Source organism: Anopheles coustani, chromosome 3 (assembly GCF_943734705.1).
Source record: "Anopheles coustani chromosome 3, idAnoCousDA_361_x.2, whole genome shotgun sequence".
NCBI classification, from domain to species: domain Eukaryota; kingdom Metazoa; phylum Arthropoda; class Insecta; order Diptera; family Culicidae; genus Anopheles; species Anopheles coustani.
In genome coordinates, this window is record NC_071288.1 from 22,306,939 (window position 1) to 22,320,477 (window position 13,539).

General features: G+C 40.7%; 1 protein-coding gene across 2 annotated transcripts in view; it reads right to left on the reverse strand.

Moving 5' to 3' along the window:
- Positions 1–13,539, reverse strand: part of LOC131259472 (peripheral plasma membrane protein CASK) — a 221,447-nt gene that overhangs the window by 147,220 nt on the left and 60,688 nt on the right. For both annotated transcript variants that reach the window (XM_058260972.1, XM_058260973.1), the window contains 2 exons: positions 12,621–12,799; positions 11,846–12,013 (listed from right to left, as the gene is read on the reverse strand). In XM_058260972.1, coding sequence (XP_058116955.1) covers positions 11,846–12,013; positions 12,621–12,799 — 347 coding nt within the window. The remainder of the gene's footprint in view (positions 1–11,845; positions 12,014–12,620; positions 12,800–13,539) is intronic.

The following is a 13,539-nucleotide window of genomic DNA, read 5'->3' on the forward strand; positions in this document are numbered from 1 at the left end:
ATACAACTAAATGAAATGAGAACCATAAGCATACCGAGCAAACGGGAAGGAGCAGAATCGAACGTAGGACATTTTCTCTTTCTTTTTTTGCTTTTTGCACCGAAAAACTTTTTCGCCAAGGAATCGTCGTATGCTGCGCGAACAAAAGACAAAGGAAATGTGAAAAAGTTGTTTACCAATACCTACGGAGAGATACAAATTACTTGCCGTATCATCCGGGTTGCCTGACTAACTGTAGATGGGTTTTCTACTGCGGGTGTAATGGAAAAACATATTTGTGGCGCGCAAGACATGAATACGAATGCCATGTCGCGAACCGCCCGCTGGATCGCTAAACGATGGCATTTATTATCGATTGGAAATGGACACTAAAAACATCATTTGCAGATTTATGCACTGAACCAAGTATTTTGATACCCTTAAAAAGTAACAAGTTAGCATGCCCAACGTGATGCTCGACTGCTTTTGTACATTACAATTTTATCAATCAGAGTAAATATTTTACTGGAATAGTGTGCTGATTATCAACGAGCGTTTATACATCTACGGTTCGTAGCAAAACCTTTGTTTCAAGTACAATGAATATTACAGGCACAGTCGTTCCTAAAAATCAAAATTAATTTTAGATTTCACCACATGCGTTCATGTGGAACAATTCTGTTCATGTTAATTTTAATTACTCAATTACAGCCGGATGCAAATGTAATACTATTTGCTAAAACAAACACCACCTGCCTTCGCATAATTACGGACGAATTATAACTGCGCAAACAGCACACTAATTAACATCCTATGCCTAAGGGTAAGTTCAATTCTCCCGTTATTGCTCACTATTCATAAAGAAAGTTATTGTTGTGAAGGATAACGTTATGTCCGAATGGGGAAAACATTTAAAATATATTTGTACAATGTCTGGGTGTGTGTCATCAGTAACACATGGTAGCAGCGTATGAGAACACATCCGTTTGGATGTTTAGAAGTGGATCTTTGCATATCACTGAATGGAAAAAAATATGAGTGAAGGCTTTTTCTGATGGTTTTGAAAAAAAATTCGCCGCTTGTGCTGGAACTGACTGTTTACTTTTTTTTATACTCTTTTCATCAATCGCTCACTCCTTTCATCTGTTTGTGCTCTAAGTATGGTTCGACTGTTCCGGCGGGTTTTGCCATAAACTGGTTCCCATTATATTTATGCTGCAATATACAAAATTGCAAAACTTTCAAGTCGTAATTTCGTGCAAGGATTCAATTTCCACCAAGGCCATACCCCAAACGTACAGCGAAATGAACAACTTTGATATTGAGTATTTGCCAGCCCCTAGCAACCCTCAGCTATTGCGTAGCGGCTTCCATCGAGTGGAACAGCGAAACACTGTGTGCCGCTAGCTCCAACACCACTTTACCGCACATTACCGTCAACATCAACTCACCGACACCGAATTCAATTCGTCCAATCATATACGGAAGGAAAAACATGTAGCACAAGAAGAAATTGCGGTAACTGCAGGGAAACGAAGGAATGTTCTGGCGGAACTGTGTATTTGTCTTCCGGCAACCAAGCCCTTTATTGGTCGTTCTTAACAGAACTACCGAATGCGATGGATAATATCATTCACGGAAATCAAAAATGCAGATGTAACAACATACCTACCACGCATGAATATGCAAAGCCCTAAATTTTAAATTGAACTAGAAAATCACCATCTTCACTCAGAGAAGTTATGATGTGCAAACCGCAAAACGCATAAAACATGTCTGTACCTTTACCACTAATCTTCAATATCATTCAAGATTACATGACCAAACATTTTTTTGACTGCTGCCTGCCAGCAAAAGACCGTAAGCACAATTCAAAGTATCCGTGCGTCAACTATCGAGCACGGGAAAATGTGTTCAATCATGTTCGAAATCATCAGAACAGAAATTAATTCGATGCGGTTGGCTCGTTGATAAGGATATGCCTCGTTTCGGTCGGAAAACCGCACAGACTCCATAAAACCATTGCATTCAATTGTTTAATTAATAAAACTCATAACGAGAGTTTCCAGAGAATATAGACAATCGCTCCGACAATTTTCCGAGAGGAGAATGATTTTCCAACCAAAATACTGAGTAAAACGTAGCATCGGTAGGACGAGGATCCTTTTCAAATCCGGTGTTTAAATTAAGTTTCGTCCTGTGCCCGGCACTTCCCTGGTCACGCAAATCAAACCCCCGCATTACACCGGTAAGCCCGGGGAGTGTGAAAATATGACTTTGCAAACTATTTCTATTAGATAAATCGGCAAGTAGTCGAGACCACCCTAAGGCTTGTGTCCTTCGAACCATCGTTCCAATTTCCGTCCAGTGGAAATCCCTGCCAGCACCGCAAACCTCACACCATCCTCCCGGGCCCAACGCGGCGATGACCGATTCAGAATTAAATTAGAAAATCGCTAAAAACCCGCTAACCACCAGCACCTTTCGGTTGGCCCCAGGTTCAGTACTACACAGCTGAATTGTTAGCATTAGGCACCCGTTCCCTTTACCCATCATCTCACACCGACCAACCAACATTTTTTTCTGGGTCGCCGTTGTGTGAAAATAGGTTCGGGCAAATCGTTAAATTTAATTCGATAACATCATGTTGCCGATGGAAACCGTAGCGTCCCTTTGTAACCGAAAGCCTTTTCGGGGTGTAATTTTGAACCGAGATTAGAGGCCAGTTATCAAGAAGAAGGAACAAAACAAATTGTGCCCTTTGAATCCTCTTCCTAACTACCAATTAAAAGCATTTTCCATTGCATTCCACCGCATTCTCAAAAGGGCTCCACCGAAGCTCCAGTACCATCATCGATTTATTTATTTTTCTCGAAAAAACATGAAACGACGCTATTCCTGTTTCTATTTCGAAGGCCATGTCACAAGGGCGTATTTAAGTTTTGAATGCTATATCATTGCTGAAATTGTGTGACTGACTGCTGCTCTTCGCTTGTATTTCACTATAAATGTATTTAACGGCGTATTGACGACAGGAAAATGTTTAGCACAACGGCAATTATAATAACTGAGCATTAATTTGATGCTGCTCTTTTCCCCTCGAGACTGATGCCCTATTTTAAAGTTCCACTAAAGTTATTAAATGAAACCGACGGAATAAATAGCCAAATACGAAAAGGTACATTTTTGCGACACAAAAAAAGTTATTCTTTACCTGCCTTCGTTAAGCATTCCTTTTTCTCCCCGAACAACCGCAAAAAACAAGGGTCATCGTGCTGTTTAAAGCATCAAGCAACTCTATGAATGTAAGTGCATAATTTGCTCAAAAGAACTGCCGTTCCATGGCTTCGGTATTATGCATTCCCCTTCTTTGCTTCACAGTACTTTCAGAGCGGGCAAGTTTATAAAAATATGCAAAGATTCTTCGAGAAGATCAGTGACGGTCCTTTCTTGTTGCGTTTAACGTTACTGTCGCCAATAAACGATACTCTTGGTGGGTATAGAAAATCAGTATAATTTTTACTGCCAAATGAAAATGTCTATCAAAAAGAAGGTCGTTATATTTATTTTTATAATGGTCATTTTATTTATTTACAAATTTGCTTTCACTACGTCAAAAACCCCTTGTAAGTAAAACCGCTCTTGCATGTACTATTCATCGCAACCTTGTTCACATTTGCCTCAGATCGGGAGAAAAGTATTGAGTAATGAAAAATGAAGCCGTGAAGCCATTCTAAAAGCGCCGTCTCTTATGGGTGCCATTTTTATTTGGACTCGCTTAATTACATGACCGGTGAGACACAGAATTAACAAAAATGTCGTCGTTCGACAAGAAAAACCTACGAAAACTTTACCACACAACTTTACAGTGTGGGACGTCAACCCAATGACAACAGGATTACCCTGAACTTCGTGTGTTTAAGTAGTTGAGAGAGACGAGAGAAAAGTTTGAAAAAAATATGAAAAGTTTTGCACTGTAAAACCCTCCACAAAATACCAAGGGTATAATAAAAAACATACCTTTACTTCAATATTGTCAGCTGACATTTCAACAATGATAACAAAAACGGTAAAAACAATAACCCCATTAGGACAACACTCAAAACAATGGTTATTATAACAACACTCAACCAAAATTTCCACAAGCAAGGCGTGTCGAGCCATGTGGTTGTTTCATTCTTTTTTTAAACGTTGCTTCCTATCCCATTTTCTTCGTCGACCGTTCATTTGATTGCCTTCACAGAGACGGTATTTCTCGGCCGGGCATTTTCCGGAAAATTCTTTTCCGTCACCTAACTTTACTTTTCACTTTCACAAAGTACTCAGCGGTCCGAGTGAAACATGTTTCCCCCCCAACGATGGTGCAGTCTTTTTACTTAGCAGATGTATGATGGTGGCCGTTTGGAAAATAAACGTTATTGTGAGAAAAAGAAAATCAAACATTTCACGGCAACTAAACCACGGACCAGGCACATCGCGGAACCACTCTACGGTCGTAATCGCCTCTTACCAAACATCGGACGAAAAGTTTACAACAATGACAGCCTCATCCAGTTGCAGGAAGCTTTTACAAGCACACGGATTGACCGACACTTTTTCGCAGTGGATCCTGTCACATCGATTTGCTTTTTGTTCTTCTCCAAGTGTAGCACCCATTTCCACCTTGTTCCTAAAAAAACCTCATAAGAATGGTTGTTTTGCAGTGATTTAAATTTTCCATTTTCCAAAGCTTTATCCACTTTCCATCATCGTCATCGTACGCGCAGAAATCAACCTGTACGATCGCCGACGATCCTCAGTTCTGGGACAAACAGCAAAGTTAGTTTAAAGTCCAATCAATTCATACTCCCGGAAAACATATCCGACGCTCATCAACCGGAAAAAATCGTGCGAAAGTTTTTGACAGCAAGCAAAAGGGGCACGATACGGTCAGACGCCTTCTCACTCGCGGAGCGGAATAAATGGCTGATTCTTTCATATTTTGCTCACTTGCATGCGGTGCAAGTGTGGTGGAAAGCACCCACCGAAAAACCGCAGCAAACATGAGGAAAAGTTTTCCTACAGATACTCCATCTCTCAGTTCCCGAGCAAACCGCCGGTGCCCAAGCGAAAACAATGCACCGTACGAAACATTGTATGCAGCGCCATTGACTTGAGCGCGGATCCCAGACAACCGAAAGGCTGCAGTTCCGAAGGAATCAATCTCCATTCGTTCTCCGACCAACTAATGCTGCTGGAGGCGAAGGCAATTAATATACGTTTGCACAAATGAACTACCATCTGTTCCACCGGGTAAAGGGGGCATGTGAAGTCAGTTTCGAGGCCATAGAAAAAGGGTGACCGCCCTCCTGCCACCAGCTTCTGCGGTTGAAAGTATAACAATAGAGCTTACTTAGAGGTTGCGAAAGTTTCGCATACAAAACATCCCCCAAGAAACGGTTAGAAACGAAAAGAACGCCATCTCTCAAGCGTACTTTCCTTCTGCACAAACGAAACTCCCAAGAAACCGCATACCAATTCGTCAACTGATTAAAGACAAACATTTACTATGCTCAAAATTGATTAGCACTACTAGACATAAAAAAGTGAACCGAACAAGCGGTATCGTATCGATTCCATGCAAAATCAGACACCTAGGCGATTACTTTTACTTGAAAGCATTAAGGGAGGAAGTGAAAAATGAATGCAACCATGTTTCTCCCATCTTTTTTTACAAAGGAATCGATTCGTTCGATGGAACATAAACACTCGAGAGTATTCGAGAGCGTAAAAACATACACTGTACCATCAGAACAGCAGTACAAATGGAGGATATAAAGAAAATTTCATTGACTGTTAGTTTAACTCTATCCGAATGATGAACATTTGTCTAGCTTGTTCTGATACAGCCAGGTTAAAGTGAGGGTAAATACATAGGTCCAGAGAAAAAGAAACGAAAAGTGAATGTACCGTAAAATGTAACAGTGAAAAGGAAAGGTATGCAATATTTTTAGAACACTGTTTATTATAATTTTCTTTAGTTCGTTTGACCATCGATTGAAACAAAAAACTAAAATATAATTGTTGATAATAAAAACTAATCTCTATATCTATAAAAATGAATGTTTGTATGTTCGTGATGCTAAAACTCAAAATCGGCTGGACCAATCTTGATGACGTCTTGGTATGATTTGTTCCTGTTTACCCAAGGAAGGTTTAGGAAAAAAGAGAATTTGAAAATTCCCAAGGAAAAGCCGGAAAATGGGAAAATTCGGTAATAACGGCTTTTTCCATATAAAAAATTTAATTTACCTTCTCTAACGAAAACTAAAAAATGGTTGGATTTATCACAATGAAGTCTTCTTATGGCTTATTCCTTTTGGTCCAACTAAGGTTTAGAAAAATGAAAAGTTTGAAAATTTTCAAGGAAAAGCCAGAAAATATAAAAAAACTCGATGAAAGGCTTTTTTCCGTAAAAGTAATTATCTATATCTATAAAAATGAATGCTAAAATTGGCTGGAATCTTGACCATTGGTACGACCAATCTTTGTATGATTTGTTCCTTTTACCTTAGAAAGGTTTAGAAAAAAAGAAAATTTGAAAATTCCCAAAAAAAAGCCGGAAAATTTGAAAATTTGTAAAAACTATATTCGTACGAAGCCTTCTGGTGATTGATTTCTTTTGACTCAATTAAGAATTTATTAGGATGAATATTTTTAAACATTCCTAAGAAAAAGGAAGAAAACTAGAAATCACGAATAAGGGCTCTTTCCATACGAAAAATCATATAAAATTTTTTATTTGTTTGTTTGTAACGCCAATATTTAAAATCGGCTGAGCAAATCTTGAAGATGTCATGGGATGATGTTCCTTTTTAACCATAGAAGAATTATGAAAAAATTGGAAATTCTTTAAGGAAAATCCAGAAAACGTTAAGAATTGTAGAAACGGCTTTTTCCCATACAATAAAATCAAATATACAATTTACAACTAAAACTAAGAAACTCAATTTTAACGATGTTGTAGGATCAATTTACAACTAAAACTAAGAAACTCAATTTTAACGATGTTGTAGGATCAATTGTTTCTTTTGGGCCAAACAAAAATTTAGGAAAACGAAAACTTCAAAAATTACAAATGAAAATTAGAATTGTCGAGTTAAATCTGTAGTGGATCGTGGGTTGTAACGTGAGTGTTGCTATTTTGCATTTTACGCTTCATCGAAAATTGAACTCATTACAAATCTTTATCCGAACTTTGCGCATAGTATCGAAACTACGAATGGTTGAGTTAAAAAAACTGATGCCATTGGACCATTGCCCTCATATAAATTGTTTGATCGTGATCGTGAAGACGAAGTCAAGAATCGTTTAGCAGAATTTTATAACATTCTTTGAATTTGGCTCATATGCCGTGTCCTAAAGATGGATCTGCTATTGATATGTGTCGACATCAACGAACATAAGGGACTTTCTTTGAGTTCCAATGCTTTGTTATTTCAATATTAACGGGTTATTAAAATTTGACGAGGCGAAGTTCGTTGGGTCAGCTTGTAGTTAAATAAAACTTCATCAACAAGAAAACTTCTATCTTAACTTCTTTCCTACCAAATGCAAGATAAGGGCAAGAAATACAAACAACTCAATCACTAATATCCATACGATTATCCCTTTCATAATCGATTGATCATGCTTTTAAAAGTGAGCAAGATAAGGGAAAGAATGGAATAAATGGTGCTTCAAACGAACATTTTTAAACCCCCTAACTAAAAATAACGAATTATTATCCGATTTATCACACAATCCCTAACCCTTTCACAAAAAGACCGACAAAAAAATCGATTAAATACCCATTCACTACTCTTCCTTTTTTACCCCAATCCTTGTTTTGATTCTATTCTATATCGCCGCATGGCTATGTTTTCGATCACGTAGTGATATTTCCCACTTCCACGACGTCTCGTTCACACACTCAGCGCTTAACTTCGCATGCAAATAGTCCTTTCTTGGGTGTGTGTTTCTAGCACAAGCTGAGGCGGTACTATTCGCTGTTTATTTTTTGCCATGGGTTCCATTTTTCTTTGCCAGACCTCTCCCATCAAAACGTTCCCAGAGGCCATCGAAACCACTCTTCACGAGCGCCATAATCAATCACAGTCTGCTAATACTACTACTATGAGTCCTAAAACCAGTACTACTACTTCTGCAACGCTCCCGCGCTACGGAAAAGAAGTTTAGCATCATCTTTCCTTCCCCTCCGTTTCTTTTTCATCGCGTAGCTCTGGAAGCAGAAATGGTGGTGTGGATAAAGCATGAAAAGAAAATTGCAGGACCTTCACCTACAATCACACCAGCTGCCTGCCTGTGCATCTTCTCTGCAGATGCAGCGACTTTTTCTCAATTTGAACCATCCGGCTGGCTGCAGAAGTAGACCAGGCGGTGGCACAACAGCAACAAGAAAACAGGAAAACATTCACCCACCCAGATAGAACCACGTTTCCCCCGCTCGGGTGCAAGCGTACAGCCATTGGCTGGTGCCCGAGCTCGACCAGGCAGATTACGGTGAATGCAATCGTGCATGTCGAAGAAATGCAGTGGAAGCTCACCACATTCAAGTCAACTGAAGAGATTCTTATAATCCATCCTTCTCCCCGCGTCCACTAGGTAGTATTAAAAGGTGGAGGTGGGGTTTGCATGGCGCGGGTTAAATGCGGGTTCTTCAGCGAAATCGTCCCACTAAAGCCAAGCCCCACCACATTACGGATAGTGGCTACTGCAGGACATGAAAGTTGGGCGATCGCCGGGGACACGCTAGCCAGGGACACCGGTGTGGCCTGGCCTGGTCTGGCCTGGTACCGGGGCTCATTTTTTAATAGGGACGCGCCCCAGAGATGAATCTCATAAACAAGCACAACCAGATTTCTTTTTGTTATGTTTTGGGCTTCCGTTTGCCGGCACGCTGATGCAGTCCTGATGCACAACGCCGAGCTTTGGCGTTTCGGTAGCTGATGGTTTTCCACGATAACTTTGCCATACTGCGGGGATTGGCTTACTGTTGAAGCCCACCATCATCTCGCATCATCTTCGGTCTCATCATCGCAACTAAGCGTGAGTCCTAACTATGCAGACCGAAACCTCGCCAACAGAGACCAGCCAAGGAAGGACGGAAGGGTCAACACATTCTATTCAACAAGAGTAAAATCTGATTTTAAAAAATACTCCAAAGCCGTCCGGGTAAGGAAACATCAAACAACTTAAGCCACCACACATCCACCTTTAAACGGTTTAAATGAAAAAAGATCCAACTAAAAAATAGAAAATAGGTACCACCAGCACGAGCTTGAGGGTTTTCCTTTGCTTTCAACGCAGCAGCAAACCGGGACACTATTTCGTGGTATCCGGAGGCCGTTATACCCTATTTTAGCGCCGAAGCCGGGATAGGTTCCTGTGCAGCGAACTCTGCGCAAATATTGTATATTAAATAGCTCTTGGCTCTTACAAATATTTATTCATCATGAACGAAATATTAATCATCCTGGGAACGTTTGTTAGTGGTATCAACGGTAAGTGATTTGTTCATTGAAAGAATTTTTGTATATAACTTACAGTTACTGTTTGACTGGTTCACAGGAAAATATGAGACGTTTGATACAAACAGTGAATGAAAAACGACGGGATAACAAACCACATGGATTGAGCTGGATGGCTCAAACTTGGCAAACGTAGACTAGCAAAAGTGGTCTTAGAGTGTAACTCTTTACTGAACTTTGGATCATGTGGATGATGTTTATAGCATTGCTAACCAGGTAGCATATGTTCCTATGTTTTGAAGTAAGCATGATTCGATTATTCCATTTTAAGTAATGGTAGAATACGGTGGTTGCCTCCCCCAGGAAAACTTTCTCATCAACGTTTTCCAAATGAGCCGTTACAAAGTTTTTCACATTTTAAACGAAATGCGTGGTAAATGCAAAACAATTACATCCTCCCTTGATGGAACCATAATTCTTGGCTTGGATACACCTGATCCGCAAGAATACGAACTAGTTCACGAAAAGTAAAAAAGACATCATTTGGCCACCACTAGCAGCAAATAGAAAATCTGGAAAAAGCACCGATCGGCCTTGACAAAAAGAACTCCTACGTGTTCAATCCTTCCTGCTCGGTTACATGCCATCGCCGTACTATCAATTAGGCAGCGGGGAGAGGTTCCGTTAGTTTCATAGTTAATTCAACAAATCGAAATATACAATTCAATGTAGTTAAATATTGTACCAAATGCAGTTAATGCATTGATGTGCCTTACATCAACAGATTTTTGTTTCGCTTGTTTAATTCATGATTATTGTTTACTCGACTCCATTCGAACTCGCTTCCTGTCGGCTCACGAAACTAAATTGAAACTGTTTAATTCAGTCGGAAATTTAGATAGCGAAAATGTTACGACCCACTTCAGGTCCGTCTGCATTTTAAATTGCCTAATTTTATTGACCCATCGAAACGTGAAAACAAAACAAATCGTTTTAATTTGGCATCGATTCAAACATTTAATGAGCGATCTTTCAATGAGGGCCGGTGGGAGGGAAACTTTTTCGACAAAAAGTTTCGCGACGAATCAAAACCATAAAATGGACAAACGAATTTGAAACAAAACGCTGCCCCTACTTGCCTTCCGACAAAATATCAATGATTGAATGGCATTTTTTTTAACCACTTTATTTAAAACCGCACCTACCCTGCTCATAATCGTGTTTAATCATACACTGCATCTGATTTATCTGAATTCCGTCCTCACAACTTTCAGGATTAGGAAGGTTTCCGATTCAATTTGTTTCCACTTTGATTGTGACGGCCTTTGGGATGTTTTGTTATTCATATTTTTAAACCCCCCGGTAAAATAATGTCAACAAAGCAGAATCCCTACAGATTGTCCGAAAACCCCTACCAAATCTTTCGCATCCTTCCACATCCCTTGACAACCTCAACCAGTACATCCAAAGCCACCGCCAAGGAATATTTCCACTTCCGCAAGTAAGATGAAATAATTAGAAAAATTTAATTAAACATCATCCGCAGTCAAACCGCGCGGAACGTTGACGAGGGAGTTGGAGGCTAAACAAAGAGAAGCACAGACGAAAAAGAATATTCCAAAGGATCAACCAAAGACAAAGTGAACGCAGGCTTATTCGTATTGACGGCCGAATTGCCAGCGTTCCAAATGTTCTTCGTGATACCATCAGACAAATGAACACCCGACCTTGTCCCGACGTTGTACTAAAGTTCGATGGTATACTTTCGTCCCGCACTGTCCTTAGAACTCTCGAAACGTCTCGGTGCATAAACCCGGGAGTCTATCGAACGAGCTTTCGCGTACTAAAAGCTCTCAGAACCGGACACCACTGATTCGACTCCCGGACGCCAGTGTCGCCCGCGCTGAGTCAATGCGCATGCGCGCACAAACAACAAAGCAAAACCAATTCAACGAGTCCTTATTCCAACGAGGCGTGTGAGTAGGGACTTCAGTGTGTGTGTGTGTGAAACTTTCTATTATCCTTATCGGTGCCACAAACCACCGATTTCTCGATCCCGCCATTGCTGACGCCTGACGGAATAATTTGATGGAAGCGATGGAGACTGTAACCAAATATCTTGCATGGTTTTCTCGCGCCACGCGGCCAGACAGTCCTATGCAACGCTTGTATACAACAATGGTCGGAAGGAAAATGCGAGCAAATAAGGACGAAATACAATTTAAAAGCGTATACAGTAAAAATAATACACAAGTTATAGCGTTACAACTAAACTTATCCTTCAAAAGAAACAAACTCAACGCATGAAAATTGATACATGAAGGTAGGATTCTTTCGTTTAACCGCGCGAAACCTACCTGAATGTGAGGTGATCCCAGTAGATTGATCAGTTCCGTCTTCTCGCGTGTGTACTTGTGTCCCGCCGTCGACGAGATGGCATCGATTGCGTCCCGGCAGCGGCTGATCGCATCCCCAGGTGGAGCGCGTGACGGATTGATAACAGAACTACTGATTCTATCGAACAGCTGTAGTACGATGTCACCCGAAACGAGTACCAGGAACGCATCAAACAATAAGAACAGCAGCAGCAGTGGTGGCAGCAGCAACAGCAGTAGCAGCAGCAAACAACAGCATCAAGGGGGAAATGTTTCGTTCGGAGGTTCGATGACGATGGATGAATGCAGCACATTTATCACCGTTTTAGTTGGTGAGCGTGCGTTTCAGTGTGAACATAACGGTGTAGTTATGTTTAGTTGCATTTGGTTCATTTGATGACGAAGCCAGTGATGTGCGTTGAAATTCGTAAACGCAAGAATCGGGTGAGAAATGAAAATCAGAAAACGGAAAAGAAAAGAGAGAAAAATAAGGTTTAGAATGGACAACTAACATAATGATCAACACGTAACTCAAATGATCTTGATTTTTGGTGAAAATGTCCCGTAACGAATTTTAGATCATTCCAGTCCACTGCGGAACACACGCTACGCTCCATGGAGTACTACTTCCTAGGACACATGCTAAGGAGGGGTACGTGTTTCACATTGTAGGATGCGCCAGTGGCACCCAACAACACGTACATACACACACAGACACAGACACACACACAGAACATTCAAACAACAACGCCATTACCTGCAGCAGTTCGTGCAACTTAACGTCGCGCAGCATGCCGGCCAGCACATCCGGATCGCAGTTGGCATCTTGCAAAGCAATGATATCGTCTAGTGAGTCAAGAATTTTCTGGATCGCCTCCAGGCCCGCTTCCTCGTCGGCCCACTCGTTGAGGCTTTCCGATGCGGTGCCGATCGCCACTGTGTATGTGTGCAAACCGCGTCGGAGATTCGGGATTGGATTTGGTCGTTCGGTTTTCATCGATGGTGTTTAGCGGATGAGTTTGCAGGATGGTGAAAAAGTGGAAAACGGGCGGGTAGCGGTATGATAAACGGTACGAGCCACGGAATAAAGAAAATGAAAAGAGAAGAAGAAGAAGAAGTAGAAGAAAGGGTAAAGACAAAACCAATAAGCGTAAACAGCAATGAAGTGTGGACGACGCTACGTTCGGGTTTGTACAGTAGCAATCGATCCGTATCAAAATTAGGTTAACAACTGAACTGAACTGAACTGAAGTCAACATTTTAAAAAAGCTTCAAACGAACACTAAATTTATATTTTAAAGCACGTATCGAATTTTCGAAGTTTGGTCGATAATGTTGTCCCACAGTCCTGATTTTTTCAAGATAATTTCCAGCATCACATTCGCTTGTCTGACTTGTTTGCCGCTCAATAAATATGATGTACACATAATGCTTTGTGGCCCGCGGTTCCACTTCCATGGCATATTGGATCATTAATCGCTGACAACCCATAATAAAAGAAACCCGATGCCGGTGATCAGCATAATGCACATAACGTCGAAAAAATTAGTAAGTACCACTCGACGCATTTATTATATTTCCCCCATGCCCAACATGAACTCCATCAAAATGGCATCATTTAAACATAATCGTCTCAGACCGACTGAAGAAGATCACCGTTGTGGTAATAAAATGAA